Source organism: Mustelus asterias, unplaced genomic scaffold (assembly GCF_964213995.1).
Source record: "Mustelus asterias unplaced genomic scaffold, sMusAst1.hap1.1 HAP1_SCAFFOLD_79, whole genome shotgun sequence".
Taxonomy (NCBI): Eukaryota; Metazoa; Chordata; class Chondrichthyes; order Carcharhiniformes; family Triakidae; genus Mustelus; species Mustelus asterias.
Window position 1 is genome coordinate 607,279 of NW_027590137.1, and position 13,008 is coordinate 620,286.

The 13,008-nt window shown below is 45.2% G+C and overlaps 1 protein-coding gene and 1 pseudogene across 4 annotated transcripts in view; one reads left to right on the plus strand and one right to left on the minus strand.

The window, feature by feature from the left end:
- Window positions 1–5,424, plus strand: part of LOC144483836 (uncharacterized) — a 284,619-nt gene extending 279,195 nt beyond the window's left edge. Inside the window, exons 2-3 of one of the 4 annotated variants that reach the window (XM_078202391.1) lie at window positions 1,371–1,429; window positions 3,847–5,424. In XM_078202391.1, coding sequence (XP_078058517.1) covers window positions 4,204–4,857 — 654 coding nt within the window. In that variant the 5' untranslated portion in view covers window positions 1,371–1,429; window positions 3,847–4,203 and the 3' untranslated portion in view covers window positions 4,858–5,424. Of the gene's footprint in view, window positions 1–1,227; window positions 1,298–1,370; window positions 1,430–1,714; window positions 1,771–3,676; window positions 3,742–3,846 lie in introns of those variants that run through there. The other 3 variants (XM_078202394.1, XM_078202393.1, XM_078202392.1) reach the window with 3 other exon arrangements.
- Window positions 1–13,008, minus strand: part of LOC144483790 (uncharacterized) — a 50,034-nt pseudogene that overhangs the window by 1,878 nt on the left and 35,148 nt on the right.

The following is a 13,008-nucleotide window of genomic DNA, read 5'->3' on the forward strand; positions in this document are numbered from 1 at the left end:
TTTGCACATTCTCCTCGTGTCTGCGTGGGTTTCCTCCGGGTGCTCCGGTTTCCTCCCACAGTCCAAAGACGTGCAGGTTAGGTTGATTGGCTATGCTAAAAATTGCCCTTAGTGTCCTGAGATGCGTAGGTTAGAGGGATTAGTGGGTAAATATGTAGGGATATGGGGGTAGGGCCTGGGTGGGATTGTGGTCGGTGCAGATTCGATGGGCCGAATAGCCTCTTTCTGTACTGTAGGGTTTCTATGATTTCTATGATCTTGAATATCTAGAAACCTATCAAACCCTTACTTGAAAATTCTTGATGATGGCTTTACAGTCCTCTGGGGTAAAGAATTCCAAAGCTTCACCAGATCCTTGAGTGAAAAAATCCCATCTCATCTTCGCTTTCTCTCCAAATAAATGTACTTTATTACAGGACCATAAATAAAATCTAATCTGTACAATAGAACAAAACTAGACATATCTCTGTCCGATATTAATTTGTTCCCTTAAATGTCAGCCATCTCCGGTGGAAACCAGCCTTTAAATGTGAACATCAGGAAAGAGACCATCCTTTTAGCCAGACAAATAAATGAGTCAAGCTGAGGGAGCAAAGGATGTCAATGTCTTTAAGAGAGAGAGACCTGGGCCAACCTTTCCAGAGTCTGCAGCCTCCCTGGATTCACTTCCTTTCCCTTCAGTTGCTGCAAGTCCCCAATTTCCCCCAGAATGAGAAAAGAAATGGAAAGGGGGAGAAAAGAAAGTGTTTTACTCACAGATGTTGGCGACAGGAACAAATTTTAGTCTGTCTGAAGCTCCATCTTCAGTCACACAAATCCCCCGCTCTGATTGGCTGGAAGACCTCAGGCCTTCCGGTCCTCCAACATTTTTCATTGGCCAGAGCTGGTGAGGGGCAGTGAATCAAAAGCGCGCATGTGCGGATTTTGGGGGAATGCGCATGTGCGGGTGTGGGGCGGGGCCCGGGACAAGGCCGGCGCACTGACCATTGTCTGTCCCGGTCTTCCAGCCTTTCCCATTGGACAACAGCTCAGCGCGGCTGGAGGACAAAGTCCCGCCCACCCTCACGTGGAGCCCCGCCCCTCATTGTTCTTCTGCAGGGCTTGACCAATGGGACCTCTGGAGGACCGGAAGGACTCTGGTCCTCCAGCCAATCACAGCTCCTCATTGTCTGAATGCGGAAGTTGGACAATGAGCTTGTTCAGCTGCTCATTCCTGTCCAGCAAAGCTGCTGCTGCTTCTCTCTGAATGAAGATTGAGCTTCAGACAGACTCAAACTTCCTCCTGTCGGCACCATCTGTGAGTAAAACACTTTCTTTTCTCTCCCTTTCCATTTCTTTTCTTATTCTGGAGTTGAATTTTTAACTTCCAGGTCACCACTCGCTGCCGAAATAAAAATCGTCCTCACATTCTTCATGTCTCTCTAACCAGGTAATACAGTGTGTTCACACATTAGTCTACTCATTTATGTCCAAATGTAACACTTTCTGGGGAAATTGTTGTCTTGCAGGAACTGATGACAAGAAATAGAAGCAGGAGTGGCCACCAGGCCCATCAAGCCTGCCCCGCCATTCAATCCGATCATGGCTGATCTATTCTGGCCTCAGCTTCTTTTCTGTGCCATTTCCCCATAGCCCTCCAATCGTCGATTTATCAAATATTTATCCACCTCACTTTAAATACTTCTCATGATCCAGCCTCCACCACCCTTTGGGGCAGAGAATTCCAGAGATTCACCATCCTTTGCGAGAAAAAATTTCTGCGCAACTCGGGTTTAAATGACCGATCCTTTGTCTTGTAGCTTGTTTGTAATCTTCCACTCGTGAAAATATCGCACTATCTCCCCTGTCAAGCCCCCTCAGGATCTTATATGCTTCAATAAAGTCACCCCTTTGACTTCAAAACTTCAATGAATACAGACCGAGACAATTTATTCTCTCTTGATAGACCACCCTCTAATCGCAGGAATTAGCCTGGTGAATCTCCTTTGGACTATCTTCAATGTTACTATATCCTTGTTTAGGTCAGGGGGTCAAAAATGTACACAGTATTCCAGGTGAGGCCTCACCAACACTCCGTACAATTGCAACAAAACCCCCCTGTTTTTAAACTCCAATCCCTTCTTACCTATTGTGGGACCTGTTTGCGAGCCTTTTGTGATTCATGTGCAAGAACATCTAGATCCCCCTGTACTTCATTCAACTGCAGCCTCTCTCCATGTAGATAATCTCCCTTTTGATTCCTCCTACTGAAATACATGGCCCTACACTTCCCCACGTTAAACACCATTTGCCAGGTTTTCACCCAGTCACTCAATCTATCTATATCCCGTTGCAGAATCAAAAGATCCTCATCACAACATGTCTGACCACCTATCTTCGAATCATTTGGAAACCTTCCATTCTGTTCCTTCCTTCAGGTCATTAATTGAATAATGAACAATTGCAGACGAAGAACTGATCCCTGTGGTACTCCACTAATTACATCTTTCCACTCTGAAAATGACCCATTTATTCCAATTTTCTGTTTTCTATGTGACGGCCAGTTTTCAATCCATGCTTACACACTTCCTACAATTCCATGGGCTTTTACTTTATGCACCAGCCTCTTATGCGGGACCTTGTCAAATGCCTTTTGGAAATCATAGGATCCCTTGAGTGCAGAAGGATGGCATTTGGCTCATCGAGTCTGCACTGACCCTCGAACAGAGCATCTTTCCCAGGTCCTATCCCCATAACCCCACATTTTTAACCACACTAATCCCCCTAATCTATATCTATTGGGACACAAGGGGACAACTTAGCATGGCCAATCAACCTAACCCGCACATCTTTGGACTATGGGAAGAAACTGGAGCACGCAGAGGAAACCTATGCAGACATGGGGAGAACGTGCAGACTCCACACAGACTGTTACACAAGGCCGGAATTGAACCCGGGTCCCTGGCGCTGTGCTGCTCTATCTAAATACACTACATCTACAGATTGTGCTCGACCTACTCTTCCTCTTGCATCCTCAAACAATTCAAGCAAATTTGTCAATCATGATTTATCTTTGATAAAACCATGTTGACGAGTTTGATTATATTCAGCTTTCCTGAATGATTAGCTATTTCCTCTTTGACTCCAGCGTCTTGCCAATAATCGATGTTAAACTAACTGGCCTATAGTTCCCTGCCTTCTGCCTTTCTCCCTTTTTGAACCAGGCTGTTTTCCAATCTTCTGATATCCTCCTGGAATTTAGCGAGTTATGAAAAATTACAACTAAAGTGTCCACTATCTCTTCAGCAACTTCCAGAGAAAGCCTTGTGTGCAGTTTATTGGTTTCTGGTGCTGTGTCCGCCCTTAGCCACTGAAGGGAAAACGAGTGAATCCAGTCTGTACATTCCACACATTGTTAGTCCAGTCAGATAGACATATATCTGTCTGGCAGCCTGCATGGAGATTTCCAGCTCTCTGTGTCCAGGACAGGAAGCAGTGAGCATGAATCTGTCAATCAGCCTCAATCAGCACCTTCAGGAGAATTGGGAGGGTGAATATTAGATACAGCAGAGTGAGAATGGAGGGAGAGTGTGTGGGATGGAGATTTACAGCTTTTGGGGAATGAGAGAGGAAAGAGGTTTCCATAGAAACTCGAATTCTGAAAGAATTCTGAAAGACCTGCTGGTTCGATGCATTGATCCCAACAGGCGCCCGACTGCTGCAACTAGCGGAATTTCACAGTGACTTCATTGCAGTGTTAATGTAAGCCTTACATGTGACTAGTGAATAAACTTAAAAAAAGGAAATGTCTGTTCTGAATTTCTATCCTGTACTGACAGTGATGACTTTTGTAATCTGCTTTTGCAGGATAACAGAAGGTGAGGATTTACAGACAGAAATCTCAAACCAAACGTCACATCAAAATCTGACAGTCATTTGATTGATCGGGATCTGAATATCATTGGCCTTTGAATCTAGAAGGAGAAATCTTTTTCTGTTCTGTCTGCTTCAGAATTTTTTTGACATAAATGTGACTGAAAAAGCACCAAGACACAGACACACCAGAGTGAGAGTGTTCCAGTGCACTGAGTGTGGAAAGAGCTTTTACCAGTTCCACCGCCTGAAAATACATCGCAGCATTCACAGCGGGGAGAGACTGTACCCGTGTTCTGTGTGAGATTTAACTGATTGTTTAACCGGGAGAGTCACAAGGACACCCGCACCATGGAGAAACCGTGGAAATGTGGAGACTGTGGGAAAGGATTCAGTTTTCCATCTCAGCTGGAGATTCATCGGCGCAGTCACACTGGGGAGAGGCCGTTCACCTGCTCTGTGTGTGGGAAGGGATTCACTCAGATAATTGATTTGCAGAGACACCAGCAAGTTCACACTGGGGAGAAATCGTTCACTTGCTCTGAGTGTGGGAAAGGGTTCATTCAGTTATCCACCCTGCGGAGACACCAGCGAGTTCACACTGGGGAGAGACCATTCATCTGCTCTGTGTGTGGGAAGGGATTCACTCAATTATTTCATTTGCAGAACCACCAGCGAGTTCACACTGGGGAGAGACCATTCACTTGCTCTGTGTGTGGGAAAGGATTCAGTGTATCATCAAGCCTGTGGCGACACCAGCAAGTTCACACTGGGGAGAGGCCGTTCTCCTGCTCTGTGTGTGGGAAAGGATTCAGTGTGCCATCAGGCCTGCGGACACACCAGCGGGTTCACACTGGGGAGAGACCGTTCACCTGCACCGTGTGTGGGAAGGGATTCACTCATTCATCCCGACTGCAGAAACACCAGCAAGTCCACAAGTCAGAGTCATACAGTACAGAAGAGGCCTTTCAGCCCATCGAGTCTGCACTGACAAAACTATACTAAATTTACACTCATCCATTTTCCAGCACTTGGCCGATGGAGTTTGAACTGTCAAAACATTCAAGTGCTCATCCATGTGCTTTTTAAAGGTTGTGAGGTTTCCCGCCTCCACTGCCCTCCCAGACAGTGAATTCCAGACTCCCACCACCCTCTGGATAATAACATTTTTCCTCAAATCCCCCAAAACCTCCTGCCCCTCACCTTAAAATGATGCCCCCTCGTTATTGACCCTTCAACTAAGGGGAACAGCTGCTTCCTATCCACCCTGTCCATACCCCTCACAATCTTATACACCTCAATCATGTCCCCCCTCAGCCTTCTCTGCTCTCAAGAAAACAATCCAAGTCTATCTAATCTCTCTTTATAGCTCGGCTGCTCCATCCCAGGCAACATCCTGGTGAATCTCCTCTGCACCCCCTCCAGTGCAATCACATCCTTTCTACAGTGAGACGACCAGTACGAGTGCAAACTGGGGTCAAGCAGGGCTGCGTCATCGCACCAACATTCATCCCCACCTTTCCTGCAGCAACACTCCACCCCAGCACCATGAAGCTCCCCGCTGGAGTCCAGCTGGCCTACTGGACCAGTGGGAAACTTTCAATGTCCGATCCCTCCAGGCCAGAACCAAGACCAGCCCAGCCTCAGTCATGGGGCTGCAGTATGCCGACCCTAGGGGTGGGGGGAGGTGATGGCCTGGTGGTATTATCGCTGGACTATTAATCCAGAAATCAGCTAATGTGCTGGGGACCTCGATTCGAATCTGGCCACGGCAGATGGTGGAATTTGAATTCAATAAAAGGAATCTGGAATTAAGAATCTACTGGTGACCATGAAACCATTGTCATTGTTTATGGGCGGCACGGTAGCACAGTGGTTAGCACTGCTGCTTCACAGCTCCAGGGACCTGGGTTCGATTCCTGGCTTGGGTCACTGTCTGTGTGGAGTTTGCGCATTCTCCTCGTGTCTGCGTGGGTTTCCTCCGGGTGCTCCGGTTTCCTCCCACAGTCCAAAGATGTGCGGGTTAGGTTGATTGGCCAGGTTAAAAATTGCCCCTTAGAGTCCTGAGATGCGTAGGTTAGAGGGATTAGCGGGTAAATATGTGGGGGTAGGGCCTGGGTGGGATTGTGGTCGGTGCAGACTCGATGGGCTGAATGGCCTCCTTCTGCACTGTAGGGTTTCTATGATTTCTATGAATTGCTGGAAAATCCCACCTGGTTCACTAATGTCCTTTCGGGAAGGAAATGTGCCATCCTTACCTGGTCTGGCCTACATGTGATTCCAGAGCCACTGCAATGTGGTTAACTCTCAAATACACTCAGGCAACTAGGGATGGACAATGAATGCTGGCCAGTCAGCGACACCCATGTCCCACAAATGAATAAAAAAAATGCCGATTTGATTTAATTTATTATTGTCACATGTATTGGTATACAGTGAAAAGTATTGTTTCATGCCCGCTATACAGACAGAGCATACCATACATAGGGAAGGAAAGGAGAGGGTGCAGAATGTTACAGTCATAGCTGGGGTGTAGAGAAAGGTCAACTTAATGCGAGGTAGGTCTGTTCAAAAATCTGATGGCAGCAGGGATGAAGCTGTTCTTGAGTCGGTTGGTACGTGTCCTCAGACTTTTGTATCTTTTTCCCAAAGGAAGAAGATGGAAGAGATTATGTCCAGGATGTGTGGAGTCCTTAATAATGCTGGCTGCTTTTCCAAGGCAGTGGGAAGTGTAGACAGTGTCAATGGATAGGAGACTGGTTTGCGTGATGGATTGGGCTTCATTCACAACCTGTGTGTGTCTGTGCGCACACTCAGAGGTTGATCCAGGGCACTTTCACAGTAACTTCATTGCAGCGTGAATGTAAGCCCACTTGTGACACCAATAAATAAGCTTAAGCTTATCTACAAACTATTGTTGACACATTCACTGAGACATATGAGAGAATGGGACTCAGATTAAACATCCGGGAAACAAAGGTTCTCTACCATCCCACTCCTGCTCCCCCTCCCGACCATCAAGATCCACAGTGAGCCCCTGGATAACGTGGATCATTCCCCACACCTCGGGAGCCCCCTGTCGGCACGGGCAGGCATTGACGATGAAATCCAGCATCAACTCCAATGGGCTAGTTCAGGAACAGAGTTCAAAGCCCGAGACCTCAAATCCAGCACCAAGCTCATGGTCTACAGAGCAGCCGTGGTCCCCGCCCTCCTGTGTCCATCAGAAACATGGACAATGCACAGCAGACACCTCAAATCCCTGGAGAGATGTCACCAACGTTGCCTCCACAAAATCCTGCAAATCCACTGGCAGGATAGGCTTACCACCGTGAGTGTCCTCTCCCAGGCCAATATCCCCAGTATCGAGGCACTGGTCACACTCGACCAGCTGCGATGGGCGGGCCACATTGTACACAAGCCCCACACAAGACTCCTGAAACAAGTGCTGTACTCCGAGCTCCGCAATGACAAACTGTTGGAGAAAATTCCTAATAGATTTGAGAAATTTTAAACCATGAGGCATTTCAGACACTAACAGAACTACCAGCATTGAGTTAAATGACTAAATCAGACTGAGAAGCTAACAAGGTAACAGTCTACACACATGTGAACACAGTAAGAGATTTAAACAAGTAATTCTGATTTAAACATGAATTTTCTGATTTTAAAATGTATGTTAGCTGTATTTTTAAAAGCAATTGGAAACTTTAGCCAAAGGCAGGCTGCTGCAAGGCATGATGGTACAGGAATATTTACAGACAGGCTACATTCTTCGGAACAATGAAGCCACAGAATGCGCCAACCTTTTCAAAGAAGTTTTTAACAAAGTTTCTAAAGGCAGCTTCATGAATATGATTGATTCACACTGGCCAGATAAGACAGTGTCTTCTCAGACGTGAGAACATGCATTTGTCTGGTTTGGCCAGTGACGGAATAAGAGCCGATTGGAACATTAACTTTGACCTTTGCAGCTAAGCTTCTGGGGTTGCTAAGCAACAAGGGGAAGCAGAGTCAGCAATAGGGGGAGGAAGTGTCCGGATTCTACGGACCAATGAAATCCATTGTGTCAGAGGGTAAAATGCAATTGGTTAAAGTATATGACGTGTAATTAAGGATTGAGTTGTATTGAAAATGATTGGTTTACACCTGATGAAAGGCAGGAGAATTGATATGAAGAATGTATTATTGATCCATCCGAATGATTGTATGTCAGAGTTATTAGATCAGGATGCTTTCCTCGGGTGGATGGAGCTATTACAAGGGGGCATAACTATAGGGTTCGTGGTGGGAGATATAGGAAGGATATCAGAGGTAGGTTCTTTACGCAGAGAGTGGTTGGGGTGTGGAATGGACTGCCTGCAGTGATAGTGGAGTCAGACACTTTAGGAACATTTAAGCGGTTATTGGATAGGCACATGGAGCGCACCAGGATGATAGGGAGTGGGATAGCTTGATCTTGGTTTCAGATAAAGCTCGGCACAACATCATGGGCCGAAGGGCCTGTTCTGTGCTGTACTGTTCTATGTTCTATCTATGTTCTATGCTTGTCTTCTAGAGCAGGATTAACACTGTCCAATAATTTCTCCCTTCAATCGTTGGTCAAATAAAAGATATGTCTTTAAACTGGGACACTGGCTTTCATGAGTCTTTGTATTGTCTGAAGGTTTTGGCAATACCTGGTCTCCAGCGGTAACGTACCCAGTGTGTTTTGGGGAATGAACTCAGAAGAATCATTCAACACTCAAGCCTGATTCAATTGACAAACAGTTTATTGAGTTACGCCAGTGGGGAGAAGTATGCCTGTCTGGAGACAATACACATCTCTTTAACCTGTGCTTAATGCTCTCTCCACTCACATTGTCTGTATCTTTAAGACCTGGTTGGCTGTAGAGATTCGCATTCTAATCAGTATTCTGTAACTTGATTTTGTGTCTGTGCCCTGTTTGAGAGCAGATATCCACTCCATCTGACGAAGGAGCAGCGCTCTGAAAGCTAATGGCATTGGCGACCAAATAAACCTGTTGGACTTTAACCTGGTGTTGTTAAAACTCTTACTATGGGGAGAAGCCACAGGGGCTGACCATGTACAACTCCACCCCACAAGGAAAATCATCAATTCTTATACAGTTACTCAGCTCATCCCAGCTGGACACAATCCAATCAGAATGGTTATAGATTACATACATTATATATAGGTCCAATCAATTAGTATCTGGGCATCATGGGGCTTTGTGATGATCTCATGAACAGATAGGTGCCCCCATCATGATGTTTTCCAGACCCCCTTATCTACCATCCCTGGGCTTTCTTTGTACATCGACTCTCTTAGTTTGAAAAGGGTGGATTAAAAGTTCTCAAATGGATATTGGTGCCCTTCCTTTGTTTTAATCGAACAACCACACAGTCTGGGAATCATTTCATAAGAACATAAGAAATAGGAGCAGGAGTAGGCCATCTAGCCCCTCGAGCCTGCCCCGCCATTCAATAAGATCATGGCTGATCTGAAGTGGATCAGTTCCACTTACCCGCCTGATCCCTATAACCCCTGATTCCCTTACCGATCAGGAATCCATCTATCCGTGATTTAAACATATTCAACGAGGTAGCCTCCACCACTTCAGTGGGCAGAGAATTCCAGAGATTCACCACCCTCTGAAAGAAGAAGTTCCTCCTCAACTCTGTCCTAAACTGACCCCCCTTTATTTTGAGGCTGTGCCCTCTGGTTCTAGTTTCCTTTCTAAGTGGAAAGAATCTCTCCACCTCTACCCTATCCAGCCCCTTCATTATCTTATAGGTCTCTATAACATCTCCCCTCAGCCTTCCAAATTCCAACGAATACAAACCCAATCTGCTCAGTCTCTCCTCATAATCAACACCCTTCATCTCTGGTATCAACCTGGTGAACCTTCTCTGCACTCCCTCCGAGGCCAATATATCCTTCCGCAAATAAGGGGACCAATACTGCACACACTATTCCAGCTGCAGCCTCACCAATGCCCTGTACAGATGCAGCAAGACATCTCTGCTTTTATATTCTATCCCCCTTGCGATATATCTATTCCTATTTATAATCTCTCCTTTTAAAATCTTTCCTTCAGTATCCAATTTCCTTTTCATTGTGTTAATTGCATCAGGAATAAATCTTTGGACCTGACAGGAAGTTTAACCCAAGATCAATCCAACACAGGATTGGTCAGAATCATTTCACATGTCCCAAATTTTAAATAACTATTACAAATTAAAACTCTCATTCTCACATGTGTGAATTTATCCGGATTAACATTCCCACATGTTCAGTAAAATGTCCTGGAAACATATCCCTGGCCAGTAAATATGGGTCCAGGTTCATAACTTCTGAAAAAAAAGCTTTATTAATGACACTTCCTTTTTAAAGTCCATTTGATTTAAATCACAGACACAAAACCTCAAAGCTTGAAGCATTCAACACACAAATATCATCCATACACAAGCAGAGGATCTTAGCATGTGCTTTACAACAACAATCACCAAAATAAATTCCTTAAGCGTTCTTGTGGTTCTGTTTTTAAACTTCCAGGAATGCCTTTAATTAAATACTCAAGGTAAGGTTAATTCTCCAGAAAGATAAACCTTAACAAATGTAGCCCAAAACAATGATAAAACACATTTACAAACATCCACAAAAAAGAGATGGGTGAGATCCTAAATGAATATTTCTCATCAGTATTTACTGTTGAGAAAAGCATGGATGTTAGGGAACTCGGGGAAATAAATAGTGATGTCCTGAGGAGTGTACACATCACAGAGAAGGAGGTGCTGGAAATTTTAATGTGCATCAAGGTAGATAAATCCCTCGCATCTGATGAAGTGTATCCCAGGACACTTTGGGAGGCTAGGGAGAAAATTGTGGGTCCCCTCGCAGAGATATTTGAATCATCGATAATCACAGGTGAGGTGCCTGAAGATTGGAGGGTGGAAAATGTTGTGCCTTTGTTTAAAAAGGGCTGCAGAGAAAAGCCTGGGAACTGCAGGCCAGTGAGCCTCACATCTGGGTAAGTTGTTTGAAGGTATTTTGAGAGAGAGGATCTAACGGCATTTAGAGATGCAAGGACTGATTAGGGACAGTCAGCATGGTTTTGTGAGTGGAAAATTATGTCTCACAAATTTGATTGAGTTTTTTGAAGGGGTAGCCAAGAAGGTAGATGAGGGCAGTGCAGTTGATGTTGTCTACATGGACTTTAGCAAAGCCTTTGACAAGGTACCGCATGGTAGGTTGTTGCATAAGGTTAAATCTCACGGGATCAAGGGTGAGGTAGCTAAATGGATACAAAATTGGCTTCTTGATGACAGAAGCCAGACGGTGGTTGTAGAGGGTTGTTTTTCAAACTGGAGGCCTGTGACCAGTGGTGTGCCTCAGGGATCAGTAATGGGTCCCTTGTTACTTGTCATTTATATTAACGATTTGGATGAGAAACTTAAGCAAGGAGTAAGGAGGGATAAAAGGGGTCACAAAAAAGCATTGGCCAGCAGGATTAAGGAAAATCCCAAGACTTTTTAAACATATATAAAGAACAAGAGGGTAGCCAGGCAGAGGGTTGACCCATTCAAGGACAAGGGAGGGAATGTGTGTTTGGAGCCAGAGGAAATGGGCGAGGTATTAAATGAGTACTTTGCATCAGTATTCACCAAAGAGAAGGACTTGGTGGATGATGAGTATGGGAAAGAGTGTGTAGATAGTTCGAGTCATCTTGAGATCAAAAAGGAGGAGGTATTGGGGTTCTTGAGAAACATTAAGGTAGACAAGTCCCCAGGGCCTAAAGGGATATACCCCAGAATACTGAGAGAGGCAAGGGAGGAAATTGCTGGGGCCTTGAGAGAAATCTTTGTATCCTCACTGGCTACAGGGGAGGTACACACAGTAAGAAGTCTCACAATACCAGGTGAAAGTCCAACAGGTTTATTTGGTAGCAAAAGCCACGAGCTTTCGGAGTGCTGCTCCTTCGTCAGATGAGTGGGAGTTCTGTTCACAAACAGGGCATATAAAGACACAAACTCAATTTACAAAATAATGGTTGGACTGCGAGTCTTTACAGGTAATCAAGTCTTAAAGGTACAGACATTGTGAGTGGAGAGAGGGCTAAGCACAGGTTAAAGAGATGTGTATTGTCTCCAGCCAGGATAGTTAGTGAGATTTTGCAAGCCCAGGCAAGTCGTAGGGGTTACAGATAGTGTGACATGAACCCAAGATCCCGGTTGAGGCCGTCCTCATGTGTGCGGAACTTGGCGATCAGTCTCAGGGGAGGTCCCAGAGGATTGGAGAATAGCCAATTTTGTTCCTTTGTTTAAGAAGGGTAGCAAGAATAATCCAGGTAATTACAGGCTGGTGAGCCATACATCAGTGGTCAGGAAATTACTGGAGAGGATTCTTCAAGACAGCATTTATTCCCACTTGGAAATAAGTGGACGTATTAGTGAGAGGCAACATGGTTTTGTGAAGCGGAGGTCATGTCTCACTAACTTGATCGAGTTTTTCGAGGAAGTGACGAAGATGATTGATGAGGATAGGGCAGTGGATGTTGTCTACATGGACTTCAGTAAAGCCTTTGACAAGGTCCCTCATGGCAGACTGGTGCAGAAGGTAAAGTTGCATGGGATCAGAGGTGAGCTGGCTCCGTGGATACAAAACTGCTCAGTCAAAGACAGAGGGTAGCAGTGGAAGGGTGCATTTCTGAATGGAGGACTGTGACAAGTGGCGTCCCTCAGGGATCAGTGCTGGGACCTTTGCTGTTTGTAATATATATATATAAAAGATTTGGAGGAAAATGTAACTGGATTGATTCGTAAGTTTGCAGATGACACAAAGGTTCGTGGATTTCCAGATAGCGATGAGGACCATCAGAGGATACAGCAGGATATAGATCAGTTGGAGACTTGGGCGGAGAGGTGGCAGATGGAGTTTAATCCGGACAAATGTGAGATAATGCATTTTGGAAGGCCTAATCCAAAAAGGAAATATACAGTAAATGGCAGAACCCTTAAAATAGGTCAAGGGACCTGGGTATACAGGTACACAGGTCACTGAAAGTGGCAATGCAGGTGGAGAAGGTAGTCAAGAAGGCATACGGCATGCTTGCCTTCATCGGCCGGGGCATTGAGTTTAAAAATTGGCAAGTC